This window comes from Parasteatoda tepidariorum, chromosome 4 (genome assembly GCF_982258835.1).
Source record: "Parasteatoda tepidariorum strain Cologne lab strain chromosome 4, Ptep-v5.0, whole genome shotgun sequence".
Taxonomy (NCBI): Eukaryota; Metazoa; Arthropoda; class Arachnida; order Araneae; family Theridiidae; genus Parasteatoda; species Parasteatoda tepidariorum.
Window position 1 is genome coordinate 120067266 of NC_141758.1, and position 23870 is coordinate 120091135.

At 29.1% G+C, this 23870-nt stretch overlaps 1 protein-coding gene and 1 pseudogene across 2 annotated transcripts in view; both read right to left on the bottom strand.

Annotated features, from left to right (window-relative positions):
- Window positions 1-6052, bottom strand: part of LOC147812658 (eukaryotic translation initiation factor 4 gamma 3-like) — a 30571-nt gene extending 24519 nt beyond the window's left edge. Inside the window, exons 1-3 of the mRNA XM_087160427.1 lie at window positions 6027-6052; window positions 848-1059; window positions 650-744 (exon numbers count right to left, since the gene is read on the bottom strand). Coding sequence (XP_087016553.1) covers window positions 650-744; window positions 848-1059; window positions 6027-6052 — 333 coding nt within the window. The remainder of the gene's footprint in view (window positions 1-649; window positions 745-847; window positions 1060-6026) is intronic.
- A 2889-nt stretch (window positions 6053-8941) lies between these two features.
- Window positions 8942-23870, bottom strand: part of LOC107441318 (eukaryotic translation initiation factor 4 gamma 3-like) — a 32872-nt pseudogene continuing 17943 nt past the window's right edge. The window contains exons 3-12 of the transcript XR_015433347.1: window positions 21308-21435; window positions 20066-20164; window positions 19856-19978; window positions 16928-17131; window positions 16714-16851; window positions 16526-16599; window positions 14715-14872; window positions 9365-9463; window positions 9195-9267; window positions 8942-9006 (exon numbers count right to left, since the gene is read on the bottom strand). The product of XR_015433347.1 is annotated as a eukaryotic translation initiation factor 4 gamma 3-like (transcript). The remainder of the gene's footprint in view (window positions 9007-9194; window positions 9268-9364; window positions 9464-14714; window positions 14873-16525; window positions 16600-16713; window positions 16852-16927; window positions 17132-19855; window positions 19979-20065; window positions 20165-21307; window positions 21436-23870) is intronic.

Here is a 23870-nt window from a genome sequence, read left to right on the forward strand (position 1 = left end):
CTACAAAAAATAAGCACCTTTTAAGCACTTTTCTAGCACTCAAAAAATATTTTTAAGCACTTAAAAAAATATGATTAGGCATGGTTGGAAAGTTTTTGACAATTGACGGTTTTATTTTGTTTTAACCGTCATGTCAAAAAAAAAAAAACTTTGGCATTGTCAAAAATCATGAAATTTTGAATCATGTAAAACGAATGGCATTTCTATACGCTACGGACTGACTATAAGCCGAAATAGATTGGGGTTGAATTAATCGTGAAAACGTTGAATAGAACAATGTGAACTGTGTCTGTTTGCATAATTTGTAACGAAAATCAACATGCTAAAGGAAAAATCTCATTTTGAAAAAGGGAAAATTAATCACTTTTTAAAAACGCTATGCACCCTGAAAGGGATAACTAATTTTTCCAACGAAAACAAAAATTTAAAAAATAAAGTTTATGTTTTTTTATTGTATTGAGTATTTCACATTTAACAGCACTTTTACATTTAATTTAATTATGAGAAAGCTACCAATTAAAATTAGGAAAAGTCCTTAACATTTAAATTGTCTGAGAAAATTCTTTCCCAAAGCATTCTTTCAAATTAATAATGAAAAATTTCAACTATAATATTTCAAAATTATAACTGAAAGTTAACTCTCGCATACCTCAAAATCATTATTATGTAAAAACTCATCAATCAGGTGCCTAGCTTTAACTTCCATCTGATCTATATTATATTCTGGACCTTTCAACGTAAGTTCTGGAAAAATAAAAGGCTGGAGGTTAATAACCAATACTTGATTGCTAACGTCAACAGCTTTTAAAAAAGTTAATACATTAAAAAAAATCGCAAATAAGCGAACCCATTGAATCAGTTCCTTTGCCAATGAGTTGGGGTTCAGGATTCTTTTTCATTTCATTGGCTTTAATCTCACTAGAGGTACCATCTCCATCGGACCCTTTCACTGCTTCTATCACATTATCTCCTTCCTTAGAGTTAGAAGGAGTTTTCCTTATGACAGGAAGCAACTGCGTATTTTGCCCATGACTAGATTCACGACTTGATGCAGCAGATCTAATAGGGAAAAAAAGGCAAATTTAAGTTACATGATGAAATGCGAATGCTACAAAAGATCCCAGAGGCAGAATTTTTTCGAGCTATCTGCAACTTAACTCTCTAGCACTATTATATTTCTGCAAGATACTTTTATTAATAACAAACATATATATGTTATTATATTAGAGTAACAAAAGAGCTGTGTTTACAATAGAAACGGTATATTTTTTTAATTGAAAGTGAAATAATTTTTCATTTTAGCATTACGGATGATATTCGCGTATATAGTAGGGAGGGGGAGTACAAATTACTTGTACGTTTTTCCAAATTATCAAATTTTGTAAATAATCATCACAATTGAAAAAGATAATAAAAAATCATGAAATTCGTAGTAGTAATTGCCAAAAAATAAGATCGACGATAAAATCACACGAATCGAACTCCTCAAAAGCGTGTTTCGTTTCGAGAATAGATTGTTGTAATAAATAACACGGTATAAAAAATATCGGATTTAAAAACTAGGGAGAAATCAATAGCAATAACCACCAAAAATTTGATAGAATTATTGCCTTAAAGAGTAAATACTCAAATGCACGATCCAAATTTTTCCATATTGTTTGAAATATATCGGAAAATTTAAAAAGCACATGAAAATCAATATCAATAACTGCTGAAAATACAATAGAAACATTACACTGATTTATGATATTATCGGCATGTTTATTATGATAATGATTATGATTGCATGATTATTATCAATTATTACGCGCAAATTTCTGCAGAAAAGAAAAGTAAGATTCATAAATTTTCAAAAGAAAAACCTTTCGGCAAAATCGTTCAACGACAATATCACTTCAATTCTACCACGAGGCAAAGGATTAGTAAACTATTAAGTTCCTCTTCTGTCTTCATTAAAACTAGGATTAGAAGTTTGCTTAGTCAAAGCAAATTATCTGTTTAAAAAAATTGAATATTTAACATGCTATAAAAATTATAAAAAATGTTATTTCTACAGCCGCAAACTCTTTCCATTTTTGTTATTTTTTAATCTTTTCACTTCGAGACTAGAATTTTTAGGTAAGATTGAGCGTTATATCGTATTTTAAAGGAAACAAATTGAGACTTTAAAATCTGTGCACTAATAATCCAAGGCACTTCTTTGTTGGGAAAATTAATTATGAGAAAATCTGCACAGATTGAGAAGACTAATATGGATTTTAGACCAAGTCACAGCTGTTAGGAAACCTAATTAAGAAAATGCAGGATTTCAAAAATAGTGTAGAAATTATTAGCAGTAACTCAAAAAAGTGCAAATCAAATACTAAAATGAGTTTATGCGAAATTTGCATGTGAAATTTTAAAAGTCGTGTAGAAATCAGGCCAGGGTATCTGCTAAATCTGGAGTTTTCAAATGACTTCTACCAAACACTTTCCATGACTTGAGCAGGTTAATACTTTATTACACAATATAGTCAAAAGAAGATCGTAACGAGTGCAATTTTCTACCTTAAAAATAATATTGTTTTATCTGACCAATGCGGTACACATTTTTTAATAAAACAATTTGAACAAAAAGCAATAAAAAAAGAGAACTAAACACACAATAACAGTAAAAAATAAACCAGCAGTTGAAGGTAACAAACATGCAATATTTTCAAAGTATTTAATTATGCCTCTGAGGAACATTTAAGGTCGTCGGGCTACCGAAGCGGGGGTGCCTTCCCCTCCGCAGAGGATCAAAATTGTGATGGCATGCCTTCGGATCATCCTTCGGGATGTTTCCCAGACCGTTGCCAATAGCCCATTGTGCAGCTCTAGTGCAACGTAAATTAACAACAACAACAAGAACATTTACAAAGCTAAAATTGTTTAATCTGATAAAACTCAAATGTGCCGTTTTCAAAAGGTCAATTCTAGGGATTGTGTTAATTTAATTTCAAGGAAACAAAAATATCAACATCATTTCACGTACTATCAAATTACAATAAATATATAAAGAGAGAAATTTAAACTAAATAAAAAAAAGCATTTCAAACATAAACAAAAATATTATTTTTCAAACTGGAATCATTTGTACAATTGAGGCTTAAAACACTTTGCTTAATGTTTTGTTTTAATATAAAAAATATAAATTTAATTAAACTACATATGAAAAATAAAAATATATTAAATATATATTTATTAAGTTAGGTATTAGATACAAGAACACTCTTATAATCAAGCACAAACACTTCAAACTATCTATCGTTTATTTTTTAGGTTTTTTTTCTTGTTAAACATTATGTTTATATCATAAAAAAACTGTTAAATATTTGATATATATATATATATATATATATATATATATATATATATATATATATATATATATATATATATATATATATATATATATATATATATATATATATATATATATATATATATATATATATATATATAGTGAGAAAGAGATGCTTATGACAAATGAAATCAAAATAAATAACAAATTACATTTTTAAAAATACATTTCGAATCTTACAACTCTTAAACAGAAAAAAATCTTATCTTGAAAAATTTTTCAACCAAAACCAGCATTGTCAAAAATTAGTATAGAATTCACAAATTTCAAGTTCACATAGAATAATAAATTGTTCATAGAATAGACCACGATGAGAGATTTTTACGAAATAAATTACAATGATTTTTAAATCACATAGCGATGTTTGATATTTAAATCATGCGAAATAAATCATGTTAAAAGATTTTTAAAGATTTTGATTAAAAATATCTATGTGTGATTTTTAAATTGTACAAAATCTGATCATGTTGTGTTATTTTTTAAATTGCTCGACGCGGATTGTGGTGTGTGATTTTTAAATCATGTGAATACAAAACACGATGTGTGATTTTTTAAAATCACATAGATAGCACTATGGGATTTTTAAATCGCACTAATACGGATTACGATGAGTTATTTTTTAAAATTACATTAATGCAGTTCGCGTTTAGTAATTTTAAAATTGCACTAATGGATCTGGTTGCAGAAGTTTTTAAATTGCACTGGAAAAGAAGCACAGAAGTTTTTAAATTGCACTTACGGATTGCACTGTGTGATTTTTAATTCATGCAAAAAATTAAAATAGTGATGTGTAATTTTTAAATACCCCAAATCGATGACGAACTGGGAGTTTTCACGACAATTTTCAATCAAGGACGAAATCAATGAATTTCCATGATTTTCAAGGACTTTACAAGTGCGTGGATACCCTGTCAGTAGAGCTAATTACAGGGCGAAAAAGAGAACAGGAACAAGAAAGCATTGAATATAAATAGGACGAACATGTCAAGAAGTGATTGCTCAATTTAAAATTTGCATGTGTATTATGACAAAGTATTAAAAATTATATAAAAATCCACAACAATAACTGCCCCGAAACAAAAAACCATGTGAAATAAGCTACTGCGAAATCAGCGGTACAAAACAAATATACAAAAGAGTTCATTCAAATAAATACGTTTATAAAATAGCATCATAATAAAATAAAACAAAAAAATTAATGAATTGAAAAAAAAAACACGTAGAAAACTTCAGCAATAATTTCCAAATGAGAAGACAATGTGAAATATGTTGGAATAGCAGGTCTTTATAGGCATAATCTGTTCAGATTCCACGCGGTCCTGCAGACAGTTTTTCCGACAAGACATTGTTTTGAATTTGTACACGGGCTTCAAAAACCAAGATATTTTTCTTTTAAACTAGGAGGCTTCGCCCCCTGCTCGTTGGAGCTCGCCAACCCCCGGAACTGCTTTCGCAGTTCGTTTAGGATTGCTTCGCAATCCGATGCTCGCTTTGCTCACTCATTGGATACGTTCTTAACGTCTAGCTTTTGTATACTTTTTTGAACACTGAAGTTCCGAAAACGTTTCGCTGTAGAAAATTCTAAGCCTGTGCATTTCAATATTGATTTGAAATTGCAAACAGTTTACATATTTTTTTTAATCACACTATTCTAAATTTCAGTTGTTGAGAAAAGTAACTGTTGTAAGTTTTGTTTTAAAGTCTTTCCCACCAGAGGGCTAAAATCATGTGTTGTAAAACAATATGAAATAGTACTGAACGCCGGATGTAAAGCATCGGCTTCGATGAAGATAATTTTGTGAGAATTTTTTTGATAATTCGGTGAGAATTCACCCGATTAGACATATGATGCTCACTACTTGCTCTTGCGCGCCGAAGCCTATCAATTAAAACGTATTAGCCCTTTATATAATATAGATTAGCCATATGATGCTCACTACGTGCTCTTGCGCGCCGAAGCCTATCATTAAAAATGAAAACTGTTGCCAACGCGAGAAAAGAAATATCATCGTTTTTATTGATACATACGTATTAGAGTTTTATATAATATAGATTTGATATTTTTCTAATACACTATAAAAAGCACACATTTGAGTTATCACAATGCAGGAAATAAAAATTTCACGTACTGATTTCGAAAATACGGAATATTTCAGTCCCGACACTGAAAGGCGAAAACGGGGCAGAAATGAGCGAAAGTTTTCGCAAAACATGGAAAAGTTGGCAGCTTTGATTTTCAAATTTATAAACATGTAGAAAATAAAAATTTACTAACACAGAAAATAAAAATTTACTAACACATAGAAAATAAAAATCATTACCTGTTTGTCAGAGCTGTTTTCTCAGGATCGAACGAACCTGCAGGAGTCTTTATACCACCACTGCTACTTCGAGCCAACTATGCATTACTCTTCCTGGTTCAAGCCTTATGCTATCTACTTCATCAGGCTACAATAAGTAAAAAAATAACATAAGTTTTTCTATCTTCTCACTAAAGACATGGAATTCTGATTATGTGACAATTAAATTAATTAAGTAAAATAATATTCTTCTTTAAAAACAAATGCACACGAAATAAAAATAGTCACTAGTGCAGAAGTCATAACAATGAAGTCAAGTTCACTTTGTTTTAAGTTCTTGTTACCTAAATTCTTTCAAAACAACAATCATTAGATTTTCTATATTTAATTTAACTGTTTAGATACACCTTATTAAATCAAAAATAAAATAGTGAAGTTAAGTGCAACATAAGTTCTCTACACTGAAAAATGCAAATTTTCCATTCCCCAAGATATTGTGACTCACTAACGTGTATATTTGTATATCTGACTTACATTAATTAAATTAGTTTAAATAATGGTAGGCAAAGTTCATTTACTTATTAAATACATTGACATATAATTGTTGCGACAGCTAAAATATTTTCTGAAACTACTGAAATTCTTTGATCATTGAAGGGTAAGAGTGAAACGTTAAATTTACTTCTGCATTAAATATTCCAGAAAAATCTCTTATTAATATAAAAGAAGTTAGAGTATGATAAGAGAGTTAGAATAGATAATTAAGCTATTTAACAGATTTTGTGAAAATAATGTTCATTGAGAAATTTAGATAAAGAAAATACGCAATGCCATAAAAAATTACAAAAAAATATTTGGTCCTATATATATATATATATATATATATATATATATATATATATATATATATATATATATATATATATATATATATATAAAAACCAAAAACTGTGTATAATTAAACAAAAAGCTTTTTCAAGGTCACCACTCAAATCTGGAGAAAAAAAAAGTTCCCTGTGTTTTCCCTGTACATATTATACACAATATATTAAGAGGAAACTCACTATCAATGTGCTCTTGTGTGAGCTGTATTAATACTAACTATATTTATTAGCTTTAACTGCTGAATATACTGATTACGCTTTGAGTTGTCACCTTTTTTTAAAAGAAGAATAAGAAATAAAATTCCCTGCATTTTCCCAGTTTGTGAAGAAAAAATCAAAATTCCCTGTTATTTTAGGGGATTTTTAAATTCCCTGTATTTTCCTGGTTTTCCCTGTTCTCCCTGTGGAGTGGCAACCCTGTAATCAAGCTATTTAACAGACTTTGTGAAAATGATGTTCATTGAGACATTTTGAGCTGAAAATTAAGATTCTCAAAAATACACAATGCCATAAAAAATAACAAAAAAATATCTGGTCTAAGAAATATATATATATATATATATATATATATATATATATATATATATATATATATATATATATATATATATATATATATATATATATATATATATATATATATATATATATATATATATATATATATATATATATATATATATATATGTGTGTGTGTTGCCGTTACCGTTAAAGTATATAATGCAGTTATTTCATAGAATACCTAGTTATTCTATTAAATAACTAGGTATTCTATAAATTAACTAATGATAGACAATTAAAGTGTAAAATAAAGAATTTATTTAAAACGAAACAACTAGGTATTCTATAAATAAACTAATGATATACAATTAAAATGAAAGAGAAGCAATTTATCTAATTTATGCAGTGTATAAATGGTATTTATGGAAACGTACCATGAAATCATTTGATACAACAAGGATTACTAAAATGACTCTTGAAATTACAAAGAACATTATTTCTAAAACAAAAACATTTTTTGTTGACACACTGGGTTTTACACGAACATTTTTTAACTAGAATTAGGGGTGGAAGGTATTTGTCGTGCGAGATATATGATATAGATTATTTTACACTTTAACGGGCTGCAGATCGTTATTTTATGAAATAACTAGTTAAACCATGAAATACGAGAGTTTTACACTTTAACGGACACGATCAGCTATTTCATGGAATAACTAGGTATTCTATAAAATAACGGATTTCATACTTTAACGGTAAAATATATATATATATATATATAATAATAATGTTGCTCGCCTCCCTGACTTAGTTTCACAGGTGCCCACTGGGTAACATTAAATGAGCAACACTCAGTGTTTTCACTACAGCGCGAGAACGCGAGAATCTCGCATATTTTTTTCTTTTCTCACATTGAAAAATGATTACCGCGAGAAATTCGCGCATTCTATAAATAAATGTCAAAATTCGCGAATTTCTCACACTTTGGAAAAAGCTTCGAACTACGCCATTTAGAATAAAATCCGTTTCACTTTTCTTCCTGGATCTTTCATTATTTTCAACATCTGCCCCGTTATCTAGCTTCTCTATTTACCAGTATTGTTCAGAACCTTTTCGAACAACAGAACACAACCACGGAACCCCTTTCAGAACGCATTTCTCTGTAACCACGCGTTTACCGTAGGTAAGGTTTCTTCATGTAAGACATTCAAATTTTTTATGTGCTAATGTAAGATGGACAAATACCTTGTAAAGGCAAAATCTTCTATGATGATGCACCAAAAATATTCAATGCTTTTAAAAATAGAAGACGTTAAAAATGTATTATAATTAAAGAAATGATTTTTTTTCAAGAGTTTTTGTGTTTTTTCAGTTTTTAGAAATCTCACTTAACTTTTTGAAATCTCACCCTGTTTTTGAGAAAAGGTGAGAAATTCTCACCCATTTTTTTTCTATGATGAAAACACTGACACTTCCGGCATCTTCCAAGGTGAAGAATGAAAGTTCAGTACTTGCCGTTACAGAAAAAAAAAATATTAAAAAATTTATAGTAATTCACAGATATATATAAAACCATGTAGTTATTCGCAGATTAAACATAAACGTCATCTTAAAAGCAGCACATCACAAAATTATTTCTGCTGTCACACAACTACAAATCAGATACAATATGGAAGAAGAAAAAAACATTCATTAGATTCTTAGAATAAGTAACAAAACATGAATTAACTAAATATGAAAACTACCAGTTTAGCAAGGACATCATGAATAGATAGTGGAAGTAAAAACATTATCACTTGATTTGTCAATTAACTAATGTACTATTAAGAAAGCAAACATACCTTAGTCAGTCTTAATTCAGTAGGATCAACAAGACTATAGCTGTCTTTACTACTTTTTGTAGAAGACATCCACCCCCATGTTGCTCCCATGTTTCGAGCTAAACAAAAAAGACGGAAAATAAGGCACAGGAAAATTGCTTTTCAGTCACAAAGACTATAATTTAGCTAAAATAAATTGCTTACAAAAACACACAAAATTTGGAAAATAATAACAACAAAATAAAGCAGAACTAGACTGTGCTTGGCCCCACATCTGATGTATTAAGGAATGGTCACATATACACACCAGAATTTTTTCTTCTCTCTCGGTAATCAGGAACAATGTTTTGGAAGTACATGTTCCGTAGAACCCAATCATTCTAAAAGACAAAAACAAATTTAAATGCTCAATTTTAAACCTCAAACAAAACTTAAAGTATATAGTTATTTGATAGGGTATAGTATTTGATGACTTACCCTTTTTAAATCTATAACATCTTGCAACATGAACCTGACCCTAGAGCTAATTACACGTTTGTCTACTATCTTTTGCATTTGTAAGAAATAATTTTCCATCTGAAAAAGAGAGATTGCCAAAATATGGGTTTAAAATAAGAGAACATACGCTGAAATATGTTTAATTACAATATATATTACATCAATAACAGATTATGAAAATCAAACACACCAGTTTATATAATTCCTTTTAGTAAAAATTGAAGCAAACAATTTCAACTCATTGTTGGTAATTTAAATCAACAGGATAAATTTTTGAATTCTAATGAGTAAAATTTTTTGCATCATATTAAATATAGTAATATATAGTAGCAAAATACAAAATACAAATAATTACTATTTTAAGAAGATCATCAGAAAGATATTTATTAATTGTAAAGTTATTCAAACCCACGTTAAGTTGAATAAGGTAAGAAAAAATTCAAACTGAAATATTTTAAAATTAAGCTGTAATTTTCACCTTTTAACAACCAAAAAATATTTTTAGTACTTAAAAAAAATCTGAATTAGAAAAAAAAATTTCTTTTGCCGAAAGTTCTTAGGCATGCAAAAAATAAACAAAATGAAAAAATAATTTCCAAGAGTTAGCATTATCTACGTATATTAACTAGTTCTTGGCAAGGAACTAAGGTTAAAAATTCATAATGTTTGGTTGACTCACATGATAGACAAAAATTTCAACGATTTTTGATTCCATTCGAGAGCGCAGAAAAAGCCTGCAATCAAAAGTCTCTTACAAAATGCAGTAGGTTTTATGTGATTGCGAAAAGTACTTCCTAATCCAGCATCATGAGTATGCGGCGTGGACCTGCGAGTAATTCAGTCAACATGTAAAATGAGTAGAGCTTTCGTGCAATGCAGATGACAATATGGTGAAATGGATTAAGGTCAAATGATTTAAGAAAATTCTGCATAAAACATTGAAAAAACCACACTTTTTGCGAGATTTATAACAAAAATCGCACTTTGCAAACACCTTATGAAAAAAACACGAGCGTTTTAAAAAACAAAAAATAAGTTTTCTTTTAAAAATGCAACACTCAGCTATCTCTAGTAATATCACCTTTCATTTATCTCAGTTTTTAAATACTATACTTTGATTCTGTTAGACTATGAATTTCAATGAACAAGGTTCGAGTAAGAGTCAGAGATCACGAGTTCGAAAAACCTCTAAAAGAGGGAGTTCGAACATTTAAAAATAATTTAAAGACCGAATTTGCATAATATTAATTTTGATTGTGTAAGTACCCTCATTATGCAACTGTTATTTTGTATATATATAACAAATCAAGATTGGATTTGGAGTTTTGTTTCTTTTGATTTTCATGACTGTATGTATTGAATTCGTTACCTCATGTTATGGAGAGGATAGTTTTTCTTTTATGATGTTTAACCCTACAATGCATGATTTTTTATTTTTACCTGAAAAAAATTTATTTCCTTCTTAGAGCAGTGTAAGTCAATGAAAAATTATTTAAAAAAAAAAATTTTATATTTTAGTATGTTTTTTTGATAAAAAACAAAGTAGTGCCAAATGGCTACACCATGCAGAAACACCTTGTTTTGCACCTATTATTTACCTTTCTAATATATATATATATATATAAATAAATATATATAAATAAATATATAAATAAATATAAATAAATATATATATATATATATAAATAAATATATATATAAATATATATATATAAATATATATATATATATATATATATATAAATATATATATATAAATATATATATATATAAATATATATACATATATAAATATATATATATATATTTATATATATTTATATATATATATATATATAATGTTGTACAATAAGCTAGCATTGTTATATTTGTAATATAATTCAAATTTTTAGCTTAGAATGAAAAATACAACATAAAAATTATCACATAATTAAAACAAAAAATTTTATTGCTACAACCAAGACAACCATAGAAATGAAAGAAAAAGCACTTCTTCAAATTTATTATTTATAGGTGATAATTTTTAAAACAATTGTTGTTCTTATTTAAGCATAAATTAACATTACATTTAGAGCATTTAATTCTAGTAAAACCTTTGCAGGATGACATTTTACAACGCTGTTTACTTTCATTGTGCTCTGGCCAATGGTCAATTTTATCAGATCGAACAGTTACTGTTGGGTTTCTTGTAGAAGCTTTTTTTTTTGACGGCGGTTCTTTCTCCCCTCCATTTGAGGGACGACCACGTTTTGTTGTTCGAGTTGAACCATAACAGCACAAGGATTCAGCCAAATCTAGTCTAAACTGTATCAGCTTCATTTCCTTATCTGTACTTCCAATTTGCTCCTTTACACGCTTAGATAATATCCAAGCATTTATGACAGCAAGATCAATTAAATGATAAAATATACGAAAATACCACTTTTTACTTCTCATAATTATTTTATACCTTCCAATTAAGCTATCTAAGAGATCTACTCCCCCCATGTGTTTATTATAAGTGGTTATAACATAAGGACATGTAACTTTTTTATGACATTTTTCATTTCTATCAAAACGCTTAACTTCGCTCACAGGATTAGTACCTGCAAATGTGGACAGCATCATAACACTTTTATTGTCTTTCCAGGAAACATTCGAAAGTTCACAACCTTCAAAATTTGCTACATACTCAATGATGCTTCCTCGGGGTTCTTTTTTTAATTCCGCATCAGACGGTAACTTGCAATCAGGGACACGATTTCTTCTTACAGTTCCCAAAGACAATATACCTTTTGATTTTAAAGCTTTCAACAGTAAAACTGATGTGTAGTAATTATCAAAATATAGTTTATGATTGACATTTTCGGGGACTGAACGAGTCAATCTTATTACTACGTTGCTACTTGCTCCTAAATCAGCCTCCTCAGGTTGACGATTGATATCAGTGTTTTCCTGACCAGAATAAATTTCAAAATTATAGGCAAAACCTGATATGCCGCTTAAAACAAACAACTTATAACCATATTTATGTGGTTTAGCTGGCATGTATTGCTTTAAGTGATGTCGGGCTTTAGTTGCACAAATTTGTTCATCAACACATAAACTCTCCTCCATTGGAATAGAAAGAAAGGAATTTTGTAAATGCGTAATTATGGGTCTCAGTTTGTGCAGTTTGTCATTTTCTCCTTCTGACATGGCCTTATTGTCATTCAAGTGAAGATATCTGCGGATATTTTCAAAGCAATTAAGTGTCATTGTGTTTTGCACAAGTGGTATTCCTACAACAGGATGCCAATACAATCTAATATTTTTTAGACTTGCAACACTACTCATGACACAGATTCCTAAATATTTTCTAATGTCTGAAGATGATATATTGGAAGGTTTTGCAGGATCCATTTGCACACTATACAAAACACTTTGACAAGCTATGAAATCAATTAATTCTGGAGAGAAAAAATATGAAAAGAATTCATATGGAGTTTTTAAATTTAAAATGTGTTGAGGAAGAGAACTGTTTCCAGAAAAAAGAATGGATGGCTCATGAATAGAAGTAACTTTGCGTTTCCAAAGAAGCTTCAGTCTTTTCTTTTTTTCAATTCTTGAGCCATGTTCTTTTGATTTTGATAATGAAGTGTTTTGCTCACTTATAATTGAAGTACTCGCGGCTGAAAGAGTAGACGACATCTGTTCAGTTGAAGCCAGTTCAACTTCCACATTTCCACTAGAAGTTGTACAAGATAGTTCTTCATCAGAAATATCAAAGTTATCCAAGTTCTTAAAGAGAATATTAGGGTCTATTGTGGGATCCAAATCACTATCATCAAACTCTTCACTACCACTCGACAGTGCATTCCAAATTTCCTTTGTCAATATTTTCTTTTTTCCATCAACATCAGTAAAATAAACTTTATCCATAATTTAAGACACTTAAAAGATTTTAATGAACAGAAATTAGGTAATTTAAACTCCCACCATATAGCAAAAATACTTTCATAACATAATGTGAAAATCATAAATGATAACACATGTGAAAATCATAAACAATGTGTTTATTTTTGTTTGTGTCTGCATGGTGTTGCCAAACGGCTACTAATGAACATAGCTAACTGCATAATTAATTATAAAATCAAAGTGAACCAAAATGCATTAAAAATGTAAATAAAAGCAGGTCTTTCAAAAAAATAAATTTTAAATTCAAAGAAAACTGCTATTTTATGTAATTTTCACAGTTTAGTAGGACGTTCTCAGCTTCCAACTTGTATATCGGTAGCTGTAGACAAATTACTCAAAATGGAACGGGTACTGCCATCTATTGGTGAATTTTAGAGTTCATGAAAAGAACTGAGCTTTATCTCATGATTGCTGCATAATGTTGCTGTTTGGAAACATTTATTGAAGCTTCTATGGGGGAAAGAAGATGTGTAGCCAAATGTCTACATAATGCACTGTAGGGTTAAGTTAAGTTATGATTTTTCTTACTTAATAAAATTTCTGATTAGTTAAAAGATGACTTTTTCATTATGCTTACTAAACATTTTCCACAACGCACTGAACTCTGCCAGCATATTCAAGGCAACAATATTATGAAGCAAAATTTTTTGTTATCAATAAAAAGTAACTGAAAATTACCATGAAACTTAAAAAACATGCAATATGAAATTCGGTACTATTAGAAAGGTATGTCACAATAGCATTGATTACAGTAGAAAAGCATGGCGATTATTCTTTAAAATTTATTTTAAGCAAACTTGAATGTGCATATTGTGTTGCAATTCATATTATAATAATTTTTCATAATTGCAACGATATAGAACTTATATTTATGAAATCCTCACAAATAATGAATAATAAAAAAGCATTATACGTATTGCAAATTAATACTTAAGTAAATGATAACGAGGAAGTTAAAATCCAATAAATCCCTACTAATTATAAGAAACCCTCCAAATAGGATTAGGCAATCTCAAGTGGTTTTGATAGATCTCATTCTGACTTACTAGTTACTTCCTCATATCTAAGTTTTTTTTAATATTTTCCACATTTAAATCAGATAACACCAATGCATACACTTTTTCGACAAAGAATACAGAATCGACAAGAACTAATCTGTATAAAGGTCTATTGTTCTATGAATCAGAAAGTAATGTGTTTAATAAGCTTTTTCAACAAAAAAAACTTTTTTTAACTTGAAGATAAGTTGTCTTTTTAAACTTATATTATTTACAATTACTTTATTACTATTATATTATTTGCATTTACTTATATTATACTTTTTCTCACATTTTATTACAAGTAAAAGCACAGATCAAAATTAAAACAAAGAACATTTACACTTTTTTTTAACCTTTAACTTTTCGATCATCTAATTCTTTACCTATCGTTTTCAGCAATTGACACAAACACTCAAGTGATACTTCATCTCCTTGGGAGATGAGCCTCTTTATACATTCATGCATGATAGGTTCGGTTATCATTCCAAGGCGAAGGTGTTCACCAATAAATCTATAAAGAAAAGAAAGACAATTGTAATGTACTTTAAATTTGTTTTTATATACATAAAAGCTATATAGAATTGAAAAAATTAACAGTCAATATTTAAAACAAGAACTTTTGATCTTGCTTGTCTTTTATTGAAAATAGATATACTGATTAACAAACAAAACTTCAAAACTGATGAGAATGCCATTATGATAAACTATCATAATAAAAATAAAAGCAGACCGATAAATATTTTTGTTTGTCCTTAAATATCTTTTAATTAAAATAAATTATCATTATGTTTTCTAGTAAAATTAATAATTCTTCATAGCTCATAGCCACCAATGCATACAAATAATAATTAGTGAGGTGATTCACTAAACAATGGCGGGTGAGGGTTTTTTAATATACAAAAATCTGAATACTTATAAGAAACATAAATTACTTTTAGCATATGGTTAATTCTTATGTGAAATCTGTGTTTGCTTAATATAATTTAGATACACCGATATACATAACTAAAAATCAGCTAGGTTTCAGATAAAAAAAATCATAAGATGAAAAAGAACTATATAAATTTTTCTTAATATTTAACATCTGAATGTTTCCTTTATATCCATTTTTATATGAAGTATTTCTCTTTCAAAAATTTTTATGACAAATTGCTTTAGGAAATAAAATTCTGCAAAAGTAAAAGTAGGAAATAAAGTTTTCTTTTAGTCACAAAACTATAAATAATAAATAATTATACTGTTTTCAATAAACTGCAAAATAATTTAAAATTTGTCAATTTTTCAGGTGTTCGAAAAGCATAAAAAATATGATTTTCCTTAAAAAACAAGACAAATTTGCAATTACAGAAGTCTCGATTGTTCGAGTTTCAAATAAATCTGAGCTAAATAAGTTTTGCTCCCAAACAATGACCAACGCACAAACAACTCTTGGAATGATGACTAATAACTGAATCTTGAAAAACAAATTTGTTTAATAAACACTGAAACATATGAACGATGTTTTTAAACGAAACATTAGACAATTATTTTTAAACACAATGAACCTGATGCAGTAATATAATGAATATTGTAATTTGGTGTGATGTAGTAAAAGTACTCTGATCATCTAAAGTAAATTTTTTTGAAATATATCGTTCACTTCAATACTGAAATTCAAAAGTTGCTTTATTTCCATTTATTTAAATATTTCTTAAATTTTAAGTTTTCGAAAGTGCGAGGTAAGCTCGGTGACGTCCACCCTGAATTATCGAGACTTTACAGCACAATATCAGCCTTCGATCTATATTTTACTTAATAGCTATTTAAAATTTATAGCTGAAAACTAGATAATAATTTAAATTATCTTAATATTTTACTATGTTATCATCAAATTTGCAATAAGAAAAAAAAACTACATTATTGAAACCTCTTGTTACTCTCTTAGCACTATAAGTCAATTTAAATTTAACATTTCAGTCATGGTAATTCAAATATTAAAAAAAAAGAATAGAATCTTTTAAACAACATAACACAAATATTTGTTCTTATTTTCAGCAATTAGTAAGATGTAAAATAATGTTATATATAGTTTTAGTTATTACAGATTTATATGTTATTTTTTAAGGCTATTTTAATATACACTAAATATATAAGTTATAACTTTTTCAGTGCATAAAATAATCACCTTGTATTGCGAAGCTGCCTATATCTCATTTTATCTTCATCATACATTTCCTGCTCTAATTCTTTCTTTTCTTCCTGCAACCGAACAAATTTTAAATGAGCATAGATATTAATTGCAAACTACTTAAAAATATCCGCCACTGCTTGGGTAAGACAGTTTTTCTAGCTTATTACAATAATTTAACTCACTGGAGCAGCTTCTTCCAGAGCTTTAACCTTTTCGTACTTCAATTTATCACTCCTATCCTCTTCGAATTCTTTCTGGCACTTTGTTAAGAGAACTTTACGGAAATTCACATAGTCCTTATTCTTAGTGGGCACTTTAATCTATTTAAAAAACAGATAAATTAATATACACCTCAACACATTTTACAATCATTTTATTTAAAATTAGTTGACTTACCAATGCCAAATGCTTGCACATGTTTGCATAGGGGACACTGATGGAGTTTGGCTCGGCCACAGCTGCCTCAAATATTAAATCAATGACTTCGCACAGTTTTTCTTTAGTGTCGATGTTAAGATTTGAGTCAATAGAGTTTCAAACTTCCGTGGTGTGAGTTTATTAAGGATTCCTTGGACACTTCTTCTAAGTTCCTCTTTTTTCCTATTAATAATGTAAAAAAATTATTACCATTATTTGTATTACAAAAAGCTGTTATATATTCTTTTAGGATGAAGGTTTAATGAACTTATAAGTATGACTTAACTTGTGTATTAATTTTTAAAAATGTGATCGAACACAGAGAAGTTGTAATCAACATGAATGATAAGGAAGGAGAGAAATTTATAACAGAATCTGTTAATTGAATATTAGAACTTACAAACAGAGCAGCAACACATATTTTCATTAGTAAGGTGAGTTTTTGATTCATCTAATGCAATAATTCTAATTTAATCTCAGTATAACAAAATTATTAATCTTAATCAAAGCTTTGATAGAATAAACTGAAACCAACAAAAATATTTAATAAGTTAAAAAAAATAAAACAGATAAAATCCACAGTATGAATTTAGTAGAAAAGTAAGAGCATAATTACGAGTAGACTCAGGTAACTAAATTAGATAATTTGCCTGCTTAGATCCTATCTTGTAATCAAACCACTTAATTTTTCCCAAAGCATTTCTGGAGTCATTAAGACATTAATCTATACAGAAAGAACTGACAATATTGTAAAATACAGTAGGATTTACAGCTGTTTTAAAATATTGTGATTTACTTGTAATTCGCTAATCATAAAAATACAACCTTAATAAGTATGATCTGACCTTTATACTAATTCCTGGATATCTAATGTGTGATAACAGGAATGCAATTAAATGCTATTTCAGCTGCATAAATTACATTGTTTAATTATAATTATTGAGCTTAATGGACTGCATTCATTCTAAATATTTGATTTAACTTAAGCGCAAAAAATAAAATATAAAGGAAAACAAAGCAAGATAGCCTGGTTGGAAAGACGTTTGGCTTTTGTCCGTAAGATCAAATCCTGTTGGCTGAAGAATCTTGTGTGGCTGGTGCACCTTAAATCATTCAGGGTCACAAAATCCTCGAAGGCCCCAAAACAAATCAGTATCTCTTTGGATGAATGAATGGAGTATGAATGGGTCTTCCCTGAAAAAAAAACGGCTGTGACAGCTGAAATCTTATTCTTGGCCATAGATGGCACCGCTGAAAAACAAGACTGTAATTCGTTTGGTTTTCCATTGTTGGTATTGGCAAGTGGCATAAATAACAACAACAGAAAACTTACGTCTGACCGAGGTATAGTAAACCACCTGAAAACCCAGCAAAATCTACAATAAACAGAGTTTCACAATATAAGAAAATCTTTGAAAAAATATTTTTTTAGTATAATGCAGAGGTATTGTTGGAAATAGTGTGATTGCATTAGTATATAGTTTACTTCAAAAGCTATTAACTAACTAAATAAGTGAAGTCAATCTACAAAAAATAGTTTTCTTACACAAAATGTCGTCATACAATGAAAATTTATTCAGAATGTTAATATTTAGCAATTTATTCAAAATATTTTTTATTATAAGGAAATGGTTGTCTCAGAGGATGTTACGAACATTTAGTCACTATACAGTCCCAGCGGTAGAATATTTTCGAGCTATCTGCGACAAAACTCTCAAGCACTAACATCTTTCTACAAGATACTTTCAATAATAACAAACACATGCGTTACTAATTTAAAGTAATAAAAGCGCTGGAATATTTAAAAGGAATATATAAAAGGAATATTTAAAATTAAAAAAAACTGTATAATTTTTATTAATTGAATGTGTAAAAAATTTTTATTCTAATATTATGGGTCATGTTCTCGCATTTTGTTGGGGAGGGGGGGGGGTTGCGCAAATTATTTCTCTACTTGCATTTTGTAAAGAATCATCACAGTAAGACAAAATAGTTAAAAATCATGAAATTCATAATGGTAATTGCCGAAAAAAAAGATTGACAACGAAATCACGCTAATCGGATTCCACAAATATGCGTTTCGTTTCGAGATTAGGTTGTTGTAATAAATAATATTGTATAAAAACTATCGGATTTAAAAACCGTGGTAAAAATTAAAGAGCAATCACTGGTCACAAAATTCGATAGAATCATTGCCTTAAAAAAGTATATACTCAAATGCGCGATTCGAATTTTCCATATTGTTTGAATTATATCGGGATTTTTTAAATCCATATGAAAATCAATATCAATAACTACCAAAAAATACAATCGGAACATGAAAGCATGATTCAAATATTACGGGTAAACTTCTGAAGAAAAGTAATTATTTTCTCTTTTCAAAAGAAAAATCATTCTGCAAGAACTGTGTAACGTTCTGCTACTATTTCGCCGTGTCGCTTCGATTCTACCACAGGATATACAGCATTCGGCCTTTTTGCTCAATATTCGGTTGGCCTAATGTTCAGCAAAGTATTATTCGGAAAAATAATTTTAGACTGCTTCTTTTTAAAGGGGGGATGTGAATAGATTCAATAAAGAATGATCCAAAATCATATATTTTACTCTACATTACTAGAATTGTATCTTTACATATTTTAAATTTTACATCTTGTTTTATGTCTTAAAGAAGAAGAGTTGATGTTTTTGCTCGATCAATTCATGCTGCTACTGTCTTTTTTGAGAACTACTCGCATTATTCATTTTAACGAAATGACTTACCTTAAACACTCCTTTACAAGTGTAACACTTCTTTTTTAATTAAAATTCATAATTGTATACTTCTGAACTTAAAACATCGTCTAAAATTTTGCAGCATTTATTTGAATACCTAAAAAAAGGGAAACTCAAGTTCAATAAACTTTTTACTTTTTCTGGGAAGGACATGTTCTGTAGATTCTGTTGTTGTCCATGTGCTTTACATTCAGTTTCCTTGTGAATTTGATCAATGGTTTTAGGATTATTGACATCTCTTCTAGGAACTCAATCATTCTAAAAGACAAAAACAAATTTAAATACTCAATTTTAAACTAAAACAAAACTTATAGTAATAATTTGATAAAGAATTTAATGACCTACCCCTTTTAAATCTATAACTTCTTGCAACATGAAACGGACCCTGGAGCTAGTTAAACGTTTATCTACCATCTCTTGCATTTGTGTAAAATAACTTTCCATCTGAAAAAAAGAGATTGCCAAAATATGGGTTCAAAATAAGAGAAAATAAAGTATTTTGAGAAAACATGGTTAGATAAAATATGGTTAATTACAATAAATATTACATCAATAACAGATTATGAAAATCAAACACACCATTTTTTAAAATTCATTTTGGTAAAAATTTAAGCAAACAATTTCAACTCATTGTTGGTAATTTAACTTAATAGGATAAATTTTTGAATTGTAATATGTAATATTTTTAGCATCATTTTAAATATAGTAATATAAGATAGCAACATCCAAAATACAAATAATTACTATTTTAAGAAGATCATCAGAAAGGTTAATAATAATGGTTAAGTTATTCAACTGCATATATATATGCCTTTCAACAATCTGGATTTTCAAATAAGGTAATTTAGTTCAAGGTCACAATATAGTGACGTAAAATTTGCATTATCAATAAAAAGAAATGGAATTTTACTATAAAAACTTTAAAAAAAACATAAAATAGAAATTCAGTACTATTAGCAAGGCGTGTCACAATTATATTGATTACAGAAGAGAAGTACTGCAGTAATTCTTTAAAATTTATTAGAAGCCGAGTTGAATGTACATGTTGTGTGTATAGTGGTAATATTATAATAATTTTCCATACTTGCAACTAAACAGAATCTATATTTATAAAATCCTCACAAATAATGAAATAAAAAAAAAACTAAGGCGCATAGCAAATTAATACTTATGCAAACCATAACAAAAATTTTGTTAAAATCTAAAAATCACTACTAATTATTAAAAAACCCTCTAAATTGGATCAGAAAATCTTAAAGATTTTAATCTGTATAAAGATTTATTGTTCTATGAATCTGAAAGTATGCGTTTAAATAAGCTTTTACAGAAACAAAAAATACTTGAATTGAAGATAAGCTGTCATTTTAAACTTGTATTATTTACGCGAAAACTTTTCCTCGCAATTTTATTACAAGTAAAAGCACTGCGGGGATGATAGCTATCGACAATGTCAACTTTCATCTATGAAAAGATACCCCTCTCTAGAATCAAGTGAACATGTCTTATATACTAGTGAATTGGAATTACATATTTATAGTGGTAGATACATCACAAGCACAGATCAAAATGAAAACAAAGAACACTTACCCCTTCTTTTGAACCTTCAACATTTGGATCATCTAATTCTTTACCCTTAGTTTTCAGCAATTGACACAAGCACTCAAGTGATTCTTTATCTCCAGTAACATTCCATTCACTTTATTTCTCCAATATATCTAAAAAAAGTGACAATTGTAATATACTTTAAATTTGTTTTTATATGCATAAAATTTATATGGAATTGAGAATATTAACAGACAATATTTAGAATCAGGACTTTCGTTCTTATTAGACATTCATTGAAAATCGATATATTGATAAACAAACGAAACTTCAAAACAGATAAGAATTCCAGTTATGATAAAATAAGATTATAAAGCAGACAGAATAATTTTCTGATCGTTGTCACACACCATCAAATTAAAATAAGTTGGAGTTATGTTTTCTTGAAAAATCAGTAATTCTTCACAGCTCATAGCCACCAATGCATACAAATATAAATCAGTGAGGTTAATTCGTTTAACAATTGGGGGTGAAAAAGATTTTAATTAGTCGGGCTTTTTAATAGTAAACATCTGAATATTTATAAATTATTTTTAGAATAAGGTTAATTCTCATGTGAAATGCTCTCAGTAAGCCGATTCTTATAAAAGTTCTGATATCAGAGTAAGATAAATTTCAGGAACCATTCCTGGGAGTCAGGCCAAACTTCTACATACACGCACGGGCCAATGAATTAGAAACCTTAGATTAATAATATTTTGATCTTCTTCGGGGACCGTGGAGTTGGAGGGTGGATCTCCGTTCCTCACGCTTTAAAAAAGAAGGGAAACAACTCCTTCTTAGATTTCAATTTTTCAATCAAAACCTGTGTAATTCAATTGCTGACCGATTGGAAAATTCCCGGTTCCAAATGTCAGAGCTGTGGGGGGGGGGATGAGTGGCATTTAAAGAAGAAATCGAGGAAAAAGGTCTCTCATTACAGATGGGTTCAATCTTGCTTTCGAAGGTCCGAGCCCACTCTACAATATTTTCTTTTTTTTTCGTAAGGGATTCCGAACCTGACCGAGAACTCTGATTTTTCTTATACCTAATAAATTTTACTTTTTTTATATTCAAGAACTGAACCAAATGTTTGTTTACAAGTAGTATAAAAGTTTATGGAAATATTATCATGAGTCCGAACCCACTCGAGAAAATTGTCTTTTATTTTCGTAAAAGATTCCGAACCCACGTGGGGCTCATGCTGGGTCTGTCTCATCTCCATCATTCTCATATACGAATTTTTACCAATAGAATGATAATTGCGAGGAGTGTAATGAAGTTTTATTTTGCACAAACAAGCACTCTTGATTCAAGCTGCTTTTTAAGGCAACGCCTACTTTCGATTTTTTACTGAAGGTAATTTAGCATATATAGTATGAGATTTAATTACCATCATTATATGGTATTTATAAGTATTATGTTTGATTTTATTATGTTTATGTTTGATTGTACACATGGGATTTAAGCATTTTATCTTTAAACAAAATAAAAACATCGGTTTTACATAATTCTGTAAGGGAGATTTCCGTATCTTGATCTGTGACGCCAACTAGATTAGCCAAGGTGCCAAATAAATTTCAAACTTGCAATTTAAAAAATAAATAAATAAGTAAATATTTGCCCGGAGTGGTTAAGGGATACCTTTCGAGTTGATCCCTTTCTGTTTTTCTTAAGCTTTTTATATTATTATTAATATTCTTTTTGAAGTTTTTCGTAGGCATTATTATCATTCATTATTGTTGGTGGGCTTTTTTAAAGCTCATGTTATTATTTAAACCCCATAAAATAAAATTCTGGGTCTTATTGCATTTGTTCAAACAACTTTTTTTGAAATTTAGATTCAGTGAAGATTCCGATTAAGCAATCGATGATTTATTAAGGGAATTGTTTTTTATTTATTTATTTATTTGTTATTTTTTGTAACCGTCGTTGAACAGCCGACCCAATTTTTTGGCTTTACGAATACTAATGTTCAACTACGTAGTTTTGATTTTGAACCCAATCCAGAAGACAAGGGAACTCCTGGATCAAGTAGTGGGAGAAATTTGCTTTCGTGGAGGACTTTTTGATGGAACCAACCCGCATTTGCGTTACGTTGAGAGGAAGACCACGAGAACCTCTCACGGTTATCCTGACGGCAAGGGGACTCTAACCCATGAACCGTCTACCACTGAGAATATGTCACGTTAGCGCTGTGGTCGGTGCAAGCTGGATGTGGAATTCGTATCGACCAGACATTGCCGTAATTCGAACCTGGTTTACCTCATTGGAAGGCGAATGCACTATCCCCTGAGCCATCACGGCTCGAGGGAATTGTTTATGCTTCAAATTTGGGGAGTGCTGATTATAAATAGAAAATGAATGTAAAAATTGATTCTTTAGTACAAGTAGCAGATAAACACAGGTCCCTTTTTTTTAAGGCAACACGTAGTTTCTTTGCACTAGTGATCGCCAGATTTAAGGTGTGCCACTCAGTTTTTCTGTAATTCCTTACTTATTGCTTTCATTTCTTGCAACAAAAATTCTAAATAACTAAACTTCTTTTTAAGAGCTAATATTTAACATA